A 13236-nucleotide genomic window follows, 5' to 3' on the forward strand; every position below is an offset into this window, starting at 1 on the left:
TTGTAAATTGTCCCTAGTGTGTAGGATAGTGTTAGTGTATGGGATATCGCTGGCCCACGCGCGTGGACTTGGTGGGCCATAGGACTTGTTTCCGCTCTCTATGTCAAGAAAAACTGTTCTTTAACCATGCACCCTTGCCACTCTGTGCAGGAAGGAACTGCAGATGCTGGTTTGTGCAGAGATAGACACAAAGCGCTGGAGTAACTCAGCAGTTCAGGTAGCATCTCTTGCCGCACTTCTGGTCTGCTGGGGTGAAATCCCTTCCTATGTTTATGGAGAGTCTCCCCCTCAATGTCGGGCAGCATAAGGACCCTAGTGGTCCTCCCCCACTGACCCATGGTGCTAGCATTTCAACATGGACCCGAGGAAGCCCACCATGTTCAGCTCTTGCTGGTTCGCAGCTCACGTGTACTTACTTTGTGTAGGTACCTTTTGAACAAGGCACGCATGTCATGTGTCCAGCCAGGGACTGGTAGTAACCCTGGGGGCACATCAGACAATCCTCCAGAGCAAAGCAGGAGCCATCAGCACAGCAAGAACAATTCAAGGATGCTTGAAGTGAGAAAAGGAACAGGTTAAACGATTAGAATCCTTTCAATGTTCATTTTCTTTTTTACGTTTTAAAAATCCTTCATTCATCATCGTTGAAAACATTAGCGACGCAGTGGTGCTGGTTTCCAACGGGAACGGTGACGGACGCACCACACATCCCTGTCCTCCAGTTCCTGCGGACTTCCGCCGCTGGAAGTATAGGATTTTGAGGTGTGTGTGCTTTATCATCATTCCTTACAATGCCATGTACGACAGTGATCGCAACTTCTACTGAAGTGTGGATGGCCGTTGGCTCGCTAGAAGCTCATCCGCCCTTTGACAGGTCTTGTTTTTGGTCCTGCTGGGGGTCAACAGCCCCCTCCTCACCTGGAAAAATAGGTGGGGGAGACGGTTTAGTCACCGACTATCCTACCATGGAGCAGGTAGCACGGGATTACATGGTACCCGTGGCGGGGGGTGGAACTCCCCCCGACCTGAACCCACCACAATCTTAGGCGTGGGTTTATTATCATCGTGAGTACTGAGGTACAATTAAACATTTCTGTTTTGCATGCTATCCAATCAAAATAGATAATACTGTACTTTGACTTTTTTAGTAAAATGTAAACCAGCATCTGCAGTTCCTCCTTTCACCAAGAAAAGGGGTATGGATGGAAGTGTATATTAGCCCATAAAATAAAATAAAATAGATAGATAGATAGATAGATAGATAGATAGATAGATAGATAGATAGATAGATAGATAGATAGATAGATAGATACACAGATAGATAGATACACAGATAGATAGGTAGACAGATAGACAGATAGACAGATAGACAGATAGACAGATAGACAGATAGATACAGACAGATAGATAGATAGATAGATAGATAGATAGATAGATAGATAGATAGATAGATAGATAGATAGATAGATAGATAGATAGACAGATAGATAGATACACAGATAGATAGATACAGATAGATAGATAGATAGATAGATAGATACACAGATACACAGATACACAGATAGATAGATAGAGATAGATAGATAGATAGATAGATGGATAGACAGACAGACAGACAGACAGACAGACAGACAGACAGACAGACAGACAGACAGACAGACAGACAGACAGACAGATAGATAGATAGGAATTCCTACTCTTTAAAAACATAGACAAAGCTTCTGATTATGTAAACATGACCACTTACCATTATTGGAAAAGTGCCCTGGCAAACAGAGGCTACAGGACGAGGTGTTGAAGCCTGTGCAGTTTGAAGGCAACAGAACAGTTGTCACAGGAGGACTGGTTGTAGTACCACTTCCCGCTGAGGCGTTGATGCTACGGTTATCTATCTGAGCCAAGGTGGTCAGGGATGGACCAAGTGGAAGTGAAGGAGTAACTGTCCCTGCGTTCATCTGGCCAAGTGTCAGACCTAAAAAAAACATAAACACCACACATAAATCCCATGATTATGAAAACAAAACGTCACAAGCTTATAACCAACCAGAAGCCACTGCATTCTCATGGAAGCTGCCAATATATGGGATGCTAAAAGATTTTTTTTAGATTTGAAAAAAAAAAATTTTTCTCTTATGATAGAAACACTTCCAGGGATTTAAACAGCGGAGCAGATATTCATGGAAATTGAACTCCAGGCTAGTGGTGGAAATTCAGCAGTTGTTCAACGTTTTGCGAGACGATGTCAGACTCTCTAGTTTGGCGACAAAATAAGGAACTGCAGATGCTGGTTTATACCAAAAATAGACACAGGTGCTGGAGTAACTCTGTAACAGAGGAAGGGTTCCACCCCAAAACATCACCCACCCAGCCCCGCTATAGTTAGGTCATCCCAATGTCCCCTCCATCCCTAGAATCCCCAAACCAGACTTCAACACTTCCAGGTGGGATTAAACTAAGCAGATTCCTTTGACAGCAAGTGAATATTTGCATCGGAAGGAACTGCAGATGCTGGTTTATATCGAAGATTGACATAAAGTGCTGGAGTAACTCAGAGGGTTAGACAGCATCTCTGGGAGAAAATGGATGGGTGACGTTTTGGGTTGGAACCCTTCTTCAGACTGAAAGTAGAGGGGGGGGAGTGGGAAAACTGGAGGTAGGAAAAGGCCAGAACAAATCAGGGCCGGCAATATATGACCTAGGAAGGGTGGAGCCCATAATTGCCCATTGTTGGCCGTGGAACAGGTGATGACGAAGAGATACAGGGATGAGAACAGTGGAACTGATAGGCCGACTATGTTGGGAACATGAGCGAGGGAATGCAGGGGTTACTTTAAATTGGAGAAATCAACGTTCATACCACCGAGTTGTAAGCTGTCCAAGCAAAATATGGGGTGCTGTTCCTCCAATTTACATGTGGGCTCACTCTGTCAACCATAATATGCTGCAGGAAGGAATTGCAGATGCTGGTTTACACCAAAGACACAAAATGCTGGAGTAACTCAGCGGGACAGGCAGCATCTCTGGAGAGAAGGAAATGGGTGACGTTTCAGGTCGAGACCCTTTTGATTCAATTGGTCACGTGGAATTGACCAACTCAATTACAAAGACCACTGGTCTCGCAGTCACTGCTCCCATGTGAATCATCCAGTCTCTGGTTCCTTTGCAAGTTAGAGTCATAGATTCAGGGTCAGAGCCATACAGCATAGAAACAGGCCCTTTGGCCCAACTTGACCATGCCGACCAAGCTGCCCCATCTACACTCGTCTCACCTGTCACCGTTTGGCCCATAGCCCTCTCAACCTTCCCCATCCATTTACCTGTCCAAGTGTTTTTCAAATGTTGTTAGAGTATGTCACAGTGGCCAAGGTTTTCTGTGAACGTCCCTTATCACTATCCCAGGAATGAGTAGGTTAACCCAAGATGAATGTTTGTCGGCACTGGGCCTGTACTCGCTGGAGTTTAGAAGAATGAGTGGGAGACCTCATTGAAACATACAGAATAGTGAGAGGCTTGGATAGAGTGGATGTGGAGAGGATGTTTCCACTAGTGGGAGAGTCGAGGACCAGAGGTCATAGCCACCAAATTAAAGGACGTTCTTTTCGGTAGGAGATGAGGAGGAATTTCTTTAGTCAGTGGGCGGTGAATCTGTGGAATTCTGCCACAGAAGGCTATTGAGGCCAAGTCAGTGGATATTTTTGAGGCAGAGATAGATAGATTCTTAATTAGTATGGGTGTCAGATGTTATGGGGAGAAGGCAGGAGAATGGGGTTAGGAGAGAGAGATAGATCAGCCATGATTGATTGGCGGAGTAGACCTAATTCTACTCCTATCTCTTATGACCTTATGACCATTCAAATAATCGGACTGGTGACTATTTAATTTGACTCAACAGTTCCATTGCTTTAATCTGTGTTTACTGCAAATCTGTGCAGTTAGTTCCCATCATTGCTGCATCAGTGACTTGGTCTACTGTCCCCTCAAGGCAAGGCGTGTTTGAGGGAATTGTTCCGGTTCCAGCACTTTCAAAGGCCGAGGAATGGATTTCTAGCTGTGACTTGGGCATTAAATGTTTCCTTAGGCTTTGATGTGCCCAGACAGTGAAACAATGGTCGATACTTCTCTGACGATATTTAAGTCTAAGAGTCATAGAGCCATAGAGTGATACAGCGTGGAAACAGGCCCTTCGGTTCTCGATTCACCTACTTTGGGCAAAGAGACTCTGTGCATCTATCCGATCTATTCCCATCATGATTTTATACACCTACTATAAGATCATCACTCATCCTCCTGCTCTCCAAGGAATTGAATCCCAGCTTACTCATCCTCTTCCTATAGCTCACACCCTCTAGTCCTGGCAATGTCCTCGTAAAATCTTCTCTGTACACTACTTAGTTTTTCTGAAAGGTTTCACCACACACAAAGACTGATCGGCACTCTGACCAGTTCCAGGCACAGGATGGGGCAAAATATATTCCATGATTGAGTGTAGACTGTTGGGAGGCCATCTCCCATCTAACTACAGAGAGTTATTAAAAGTGCACAGAGCATCACAAACGCTCAACTACCCTCCCTGGATGACATTTACAGGGCCCGATGCTTACGCTGGGCCACAAACATCAAGCAGGACACATCCCACTCAGCCAACCACCTTTTCACTCTGCTGCCCTCTGGGAGGCGATACAGGTCTCTGAAGGCCCGCACTTGTAGACTAATTAAGTTTCTACCCATGTGCCATTAAAGAACTACTCAGATAGACAACACTGCGGGCAACACAACACAATTTGTGGTGGAATATAATACGCAATATTTTTTTATATTTCTATTATCTATTTATTAATTTCATTTACTGATCTTGCCGGTATATGAGAGTCAATGGTTGTTTATAACCATATAACAATTACAGCACTGAAACAGGCCATCTCGGCCCTTCTAGTCTGTGCCGAACACTTGTTCTCCCCTAGTCCCATCTACCTGCACTCAGACCATAACCATCCATTCCTTTCCCGTCCATATACCTATCCAATTTATTTTTAAATTATAAAATCGAACCTGCCTCCATCACTTCCACTGGAAGGTCATTCCACAAAGCTACCACTCTCTGAGTCAAGAAGTTCCCCCTCATGTTACCCCTAAACTTCTGAAGTCATGTCCTCTTGTTTGAATCTTCCCTACTCTCAATGGGAAAAGCTTATCCACGTCAACTGTGTCTATCCCTCTCATCATTTTAAAGACCTCTATCAAGTCCCCCCTTAACCTTCTGCGCTCCAAAGAATAAAGGCCTAACTTGTTCAACCTTCCTCTGTAACTTAGTTGCTGAAACCCAGGCAACATTCTAGTAAATCTCCTCTGTACTCTCTCTATTTTGTTGACATCCTTCCTATAATTGGGCGACCAAAATTGTACACCATACTCCAGAATTGGTCTCACCAATGCCTTGTACAATTTTAACATTACATCCCAGCTTCTATACTCAATGCTCAGATTTATAAAGGCTAGCATACCAAAAGCTTTCTTTACCACCCTATCTACATGAGATTCCACCTTCAGGGAACTATGCACAGTTTGTCCTAGATCCCTCTGTTCAACTGCATTCCTCAATTCGCTACCATTTACCATGTACGTCCTATTTTGATTTGTCCTGCCAAGATGTAGCACCTCACACTTATCAGCATTAAACTCCATCTGCCATCTTTCAGCCCACGCTTCCAAATGGCCTAAATCTCACTGTAGACCCAACACAGATCCCTGTGGCACCCCATTAGTCACCTGCCTCCAACCTGACAAACATCCATCCACCATTACTCTCTGGCATCTCCCATTCAGCCACTGTTGAATCCATCTTGCTACTCCACCATTAATACCCAACAATTGAACCTTCTTAACCAACCTTCCATGAGGAACCTTGTCAAAGGCCATACTGAAGTCCATATAGACAACATCCACTGCCTTACCCTCATCAATTTCCCGAGTAACCTCTTCAAAAAATTCAAGAAGATTAGTCAAACATGACCTTCCAGGCACAAATCCATGTTGACTGTTCCTAATCAGACCCTGTTTATCCAGATGCTTATATATATTATCTCTAGGTATCCTTTCCATTAATTTGCCCACCACTGACATCAAACTAACAGGTCTATAATTGCTAGGTTTACTCTTAGAACCCTTTTTAAACAATGGAACAACATGCGTAGTACGCCAATCCTCCGGCGCTATTCCCATTTCTAATGACATTTGAAATATTTCTGTCATAGCCCCTGCTATTTCTACACTAACTTCCCTCAATGTCCTAGGGAATATCCTGTCAGGACCTGGAGACTTATTCACTTTTATATATTTCAAAAGTGTCAGTACGTCCTCTTCTTTGAATCTCATAGTTTCCATGGCTACTCTACTTGTTTCCCTTACCTCACATAATTCAATATCCTTCTCCTTGGTGAATACCGAATAAAATAAATAGTTCAATATCTCCCCCATCTCTTTTGGCTCTGCAAATAGCTGTCCACTCTGACTCTCTAATGGACCAACTTTATCCCTCGTTATCCTTTTGCTATTAATATAGCTGTAGAAACCCTTTGGATTTACTTTCAACTTACTTGTCAAAGCAACCTCATATCTTCTTTTAGCTTTTCTAATTTCTTTCTTAAGATTCTTTTTACATTCTTTATACTCCTCAAGCACCTCATTTACTCCATGCTGCCTATAATTATTGTAGATCTCTCTCTTTTTCCGAACCAGTGTCCAATTTCCCTTGAAAACCATGGCTCTTTCCAATTTTTACTATTTCCTTTCAACCAAACATGGACATAAAGATTCTGTACTCTTAAAATTTCACCTTTAAATGTCCTCCATTTCTTCTCCACATCCTTCCCATAAAACAAAATGTCCAATTCATTTATCCTTTCATTTCCTAAATAGCCCTTCGCATCTCCTCAACCCTAGGTCCAGTTTTTCTGAAAAATCACACCTACCTCCGCCAAAATCCAGCACTGCCCCTTCTCTAGTCAAACCCTATCCTGGTCCATTTTCTGACCATCCAGCCCTCCATAATGTATGTGTTTATGTTTTGAAACTAATGGCTTTGTGTATACCACTGGACCCGAAGTGTACTGCAATGGCCGAATTTGACACATTTGCCTGCCGCCACCTGACCTGTTCAGTTTTTCCTCAAGGTTGGAAAGAGTGCAGGAATGATTCATGTTGCCAGGACTCAAAGGCACCAGCTTTAGCGGGAGCTTGAACAGGATAGGCCTTTATTCCTTGAAGCGCAGGAGGACGAGAGATGATCTTCGAGAGGTGCACAAAATCATGAGAGAAATAGATCGGGGAGGCACTCAGAGTCTCTTGCCTAGAGTAGGGGAATCGAGAACCAGAGGACATCAGTTTAAGATGAGGGAGGGGAAAAGATTTTATTAGAATCTGAGGGGTAACATTTTCACACAATATGGAACAAGCTACCAGAGGAGGTAGTTGAGGCAGGTACCATCACAATGTTTAAGAAACATTTAGACAGGGGTTTGGCCCAAAACACAAGCAGGTGCGAATAGTGTAGAACATGTTGGTTGCTGTGGGCAAGTCGGGCCGAGGGGCCCGTTTCTACACTGTATGACTCTATAAAAGAGGAACTGAAATGCAGACGCTAAGAGGTGACATAGAGGTACAGTATAGGAAATGGCAAGATGCAGACACAAGGGAGATTTCCCAGCTTATACTTCTGATTTCTAACATCTGCACTGTTGATGCACAGCCATCAAGAAAAACCTTCAAGGTTCCCATTGATACCACCACAGAGCACTGGATGATGAGGAAGTAGATCCAATTTAACAGAAGGAGCAGGATAGATCACGCTGTTGATCAAGCAGCGGCACTAAAGCCGGAAAACAATCATGAGACTCAACTGACAACAAAATAGTCTTTCTAAACCCAATTGTTATTTAAATTGCCATGAAAAATAAATAAAGTGTCACCAATTGGAACATCCTTTAACAGGATGTTCTAATTTGTAGTGAGCAAAAGTACCGTTTCAGAATATTGAGCACACAGGGAATGGGGGGAGGGGGGGAATCAATAATCAGCATTAGATTTGTGCCAATCTCTTTTAGAACATGCTGCAGGAACATCCAGGCAAGGTTGCTGGAAGAACTCCTCTTGCAGTCAAAGGTAAAAGTGATGTCAAGTGATGTAGAAGGGAACTGCACCAAGCGCAGACTGGGCAATCTTACTCTCAGACCGCTTTGGCCCATGCGATCTCACAGTTGCCAAACATTTCATCTCTCCTTACCATTCCCATACATAGAAACATAGAAAATAGGTGCAGGAGTAGGCCATTTGGCCCTTCGAGCCTGCACCGCCATTCAATATGATCATGGCTGATCATCCAACTCAGTATCCCATACCTGCCTTCTCTCCATACCCTCTGATCCCTTTAGCCACAAGGGCCACATCTAACTCCCTCTTAAATATAGCCAATGAACTGGCCTCAATCTCTGGAATTCTCCGTGGCAGAGAGTTCCAGAGATTCACCACTCTCTGTGTGAAAAATGTTTTTCTCATTTCGCTCCTAAAAGATCTCCCCTTATCCTTAACTTACTTTTCTGCGCTGGGCCTCCTCCATTGTCAGAGAGGCCACATGCAAATTGGAGGAAAGGCACTTCGTATTTCACTTGGGGCAACTTACAATCCAGCGGTTTGAAAATTTATTTCTCTAACTTCAAGTGGCCCCCTCATTCATTCTTTCCACCTCCCCATTCCCCCCCCCCCCCCCCCCCCCTCCTCCCCCCCCCTCCTCCCCCTAGCCATCCTACTAGTTCCAGTTCACATCCTTGTATCCCTTCATTGTCACATCTTCCCCAGCCAACAATGGGCCATTATGGGCTCCACCCTTCATTGGTCATCTGTTGCTGGTCCTGCTTTGTTCAGGCCTTTTCTCAGCTGCGGTTTCCTCCCCTCTACTTTCAGTCTGAAAAAGGGTCCCGTCCCAAAGCGTCACCCATTCCTTTTTCTCCAGAGATGCTGCCTGACCCGCTGAGTTACTCCAGCACTTTGTAACTATCTTAGGGATGACAAGTATTTGGGAGGAAATATACAATTTTTAGATTTAATTTGTTTCTGTAGATTGCCCCTAGTGTGCAGGGAGGGTATGTGAAAATGGGATAACATAGCAGTGGTGTGACATGAAAAGCAGAAGTAACTCAGTGGGTCAGGTAGCATCTCTGGAGGAAAGGAATAGGTGATGTTTCTCGTAGAGACCCTTCTTCAGACTGGGTCTGAAATTCTCCCCCGACTCTCAGTCTGAAGAAGGGTCTCAACGCCCAAATGTCAAACATTCCATTTCTCCAGAGATGCTGCCTGACCTGCTGAGTTACTCCAGCATTTTAGGTCATGTCATAAGTGACAGGAGCAGAGTTAGAAACATAGAAACATAGAAAATAGGTGCAGGAGTAGGCCATTTGGCCCTTCGAGCCTGCACCGCCATTCAATATGATCATGGCTCATCATCCAACTCAGTATCCTGTACCTGCCTTCTCTCCATACCCCCTGATACCTTTAGCCTCAAGGGCCACATCTAACCCTCTTAAATATAGCCAATGAACTGGCCTCAACTACCTTCTGTGGCAGAGAATTCCAGAGATTCACCATTCTCTGTGTGAAAAATGTTTTTCTCCTAGATCAAGAGGCTACAAGAGTTCTTTGCAACGGTCTCTTTGATCCAGTGGTTGGTTATGGTTTCAAAGGAGCCTCGACAGATGTGAAAGCAATGCATGACTGTACAAATCTAGATGTAGATGGCCATTAACCAAGAGATGCTTCGAGGCAAAGCATGGTAAAGAGTTATTCAGACCATGCAAATGGCTCGCTACACTTCAACGTTGGTGAGCCACATCAAAGTGCTCTGTGGGACAGAGTTGAAAAAGTCAGAGCTGCTTCTTACAGTGAGAGTTGCAATGCCATTTTGCATGAAAGAATTGAAATTTGGGATAACATTTGTAATTTTGAAAATCCTTAAAGTTTGTCTGAAAGAAACTCAATTATTAAGGAAATAGCTTAATTCTTAATTCTGAGTGGATGTTTAGTGGTGGTTAAGACTTGTACCTTTAAATGTTTACTCTGCAACAGAATCTACAAAACCTACTTTTTTCTGTGTTTGCATAAAATCAATTTCTCTTTGGTTAAACAATTTCCTGTCATCCCATCCACTTCAATTAAGAGTCTGTTGGCGAGATCCTCAGCTGGGGAGCGAGCCAAGTCTGACTCTCTCACACGTCCTCTTGGGCAGCAGCTTCCAGGAGTCTTTAAGGGTGGCACGGTGGAACAGTGATAGTGTTGCTGCCTCACAGCGCCAGAGACCCGGGTTCAATCCTGACTACGGGTTCTGGTTGCACAGACTATGTACACTCTCCCCGTGACCGCGTGGGTGCTCTATGATTAACCGGAACAATAACGCAGCCACTGTAAACATGCTAACCTTCAAAACAGTTGGCATATGTACAATGTCCTCATTTTATTGCAGAACCAAAATAGCCAATGAATATTTATCTTCTGCAGACATTAGTTAATGTGACCAACTGGAAAAAAATATCCCCAACAACAAAAGAAAGAATCACCACAGGGGAATGCCACATATCATAAGACTATGGTTCCAGTACTGAAACAGAAGTTTATTTTATCATTCTTCCACATCAGTCATTTTAACCCACGGATCTCAGAGCAGTGTATGCAAATCAAATCAAGCAGTCATTACTTACTAGTCCTCAAGGAGGAGAGTTGGTGGATAGAGTGAGAATCATTCAATGCAGTAAACCCTCATTGTTACAGACCTCTTTATAATGAATGTCTGTGTTATAGCGGACTGTCTCTTTAAGAACACAGGCTGCTAGTTGCACTGAGGATGACATGAAATTGACAAGGCATTGACATTGACAAGGCATTGACATTGACAAGGCATTGACATGCATTGACATTGACAAGGCATTGACCTTGACAAGGCATGGACATTGACAAGGCATTGACCTTGACAAGGCATGGACATTGACAAGGCATTGACCTTGACAAGGCATGGACATTGACAAGGCATTGACATGCATTGACATTGACAAGGCATTGACATTGACATGGCATTGACATTGACAAGGCATTGACATTGATAAAGAATTCCCTTCTATCCCCACTTAACTCCATTACACAAAGTAACAAATAGCCTTTAGTACTTTTAGCAGTAATAAAAATATATCTTTAGCTATTAAAAAGAACTTTGTATGTTAAAACCCTTGTTGTTTCATGGAGTGACCGCGAGGCGGTTATAGCGCATAATCGGCAATAACAGACCATCTTCACCCCTCCATGGTCCATTATAACAAGGGTTTACTCTACACAAAATTGCAGCAGATCACCAAGGTAGTAACGTTTCTTTAATTCTTTAATTGAGAAGATTGAGAAACTTAGAAACATAGACATAGAAACATAGAAAATAGGTGCTGGAGGAGGCCATTCGGCCCTACGAGCCAGCACTGCCATTAATTGTGATCATGGCTGATCGTCCCCAATCAATATCCCGTGCCTGCCTTCTCCCCATATCCCTTGACTCCACTAACCCCTAGAGCTCTATCTAACTCTTAAATCCATTCAGTGACTTGGCCTCCACTGCCCTCTGTGGCAGGGAATTCCATAAATTCACAACTCTCTGGGTGAAAACCTTTTTTCTCACCTCAGTCTTAAATGACCTCCCCTTTATTCTAAGACTGTGGCCCCTGGTTCTGGACTCGCCCAACATTGGGAGCATTTTTCCTGCATCTAGCTTGCCCAGTCCTTTTATGATTTTGGATGTTTCTATAACATCCTCCCTCATCCTTCTAAACTCCAGTGAATACAAGCCTAGTCTTTTCAATCTTTCCTCATATGACAGTCCTGCCATCCCAGGGATCAATCTCGTGAACCTACGCTGCACTGCCCCAATCACAAGGATGTCCTTCCTCAAATTAGGAGACCAAAACTGTACACAATACTCCAGATGTGGTCTCACCAAAGCCCTATACAACTGCAGAAGAACCTCTTTATTCCTATACTGAAATCCTCTTGTTATGAAGGCCAACATTCCATTAGCTTTCTTCACTGCCTGCTGTACCCGCACGCCAACCTTCAGTGACCGGTGTACAAGGACACCCAGGTGTCGCTGTACCTCCCCCTTACCTAACCTAACCCCGTTGAGATAATAATCTGCCCCCTTGTTTTTGCCGCCAAAGTGGATAACCTCACATTTATCTATATTATACTGCATCTGCCACACATCTACCCACTCACTCAACCTGTGCAGGTCACCCTGCAACCGCCTAACATCCTCTTCACAGTTCACGCTGCAACCCAGCTTTGTGTCATCCGCAAACTTGCTAGTATTGCTCCTAATTCCTTCTTCCAAATCATTAATATATATGGTAAACAGTTGTGATCCCAACACCGAGCCTTGCGGCACTCCACTCGCCACTGTATGTCATTCTGAAAAGGACCCGTTCACTCCTACTCTTTGCTTCCAGTCTGCCAACCAATTTTCTATCCATGTCAACACCCTACCCCCAATACCATGTGCTCTAATTTTAGTCACCAGTCTCCCGTGCGGGACCTTATCAAAGGCTTTCTGAAAGTCTAGATACACTACATCCACTGGCACCCCTTCATCCATTTTACTTGTCACATCCTCAAAAAATTCCAGAAGATTAGTCAAGCATGATTTCCCTTTCATAAATCCATGTTGACTTGGACTAATCATTTTACTGCTATCCAAATGCCCCATTATTACCTCTTTAATAATAGACTCCAGCATCTTTCCCACCACCAAAGTCAGGCTAACTGGTCTGTAATTCCTCGTTTTCTCTCTTGCTCCTTTCTTGAAAAGTGGGATAACATTAGCTATCCTCCAATCCACAGGAACTGAGCCTGAATCTATTGAACATTGGAAAATGATCACCAATGCATCCACTATTTCTAGAGCCACCTCCCTGAAGACCCTGGGATGCAGACCATCAGGTACAGGGGATTTATCATCCTTCAGTCCCATTAGCCTACCCAATACTATTTCTCGCCTAATGAAAATTTCTTTCAGTTCCTCTACCCCCTTAGATTTCATTATTCTACTTTGGTTTTTAAGGATGTAGCAGTGAGGACAAAAATAGTAATTCAACGTTGCAACTTAAAATTACAGCAAATTTATTAAAGTTATTCCACATATTAGGAAGAAATCATTAGGAA

The 13236-nt window shown here is 43.6% G+C and overlaps 1 protein-coding gene across 1 annotated transcript in view; it reads right to left on the reverse strand.

Moving 5' to 3' along the window:
• si:dkey-21a6.5 (tumor necrosis factor receptor superfamily member 4) overlaps positions 1 to 13236 on the reverse strand; it is a 55485-nt gene that overhangs the window by 15872 nt on the left and 26377 nt on the right. The window contains exons 2-3 of the mRNA XM_055654390.1: positions 1748 to 1972; positions 417 to 552 (exon numbers count right to left, since the gene is read on the reverse strand). Of these exons, the coding sequence (XP_055510365.1) occupies positions 417 to 552; positions 1748 to 1972 (361 nt within the window). The remainder of the gene's footprint in view (positions 1 to 416; positions 553 to 1747; positions 1973 to 13236) is intronic.

This window comes from Leucoraja erinacea, chromosome 1, assembly GCF_028641065.1.
Source record: "Leucoraja erinacea ecotype New England chromosome 1, Leri_hhj_1, whole genome shotgun sequence".
NCBI classification, from domain to species: domain Eukaryota; kingdom Metazoa; phylum Chordata; class Chondrichthyes; order Rajiformes; family Rajidae; genus Leucoraja; species Leucoraja erinaceus.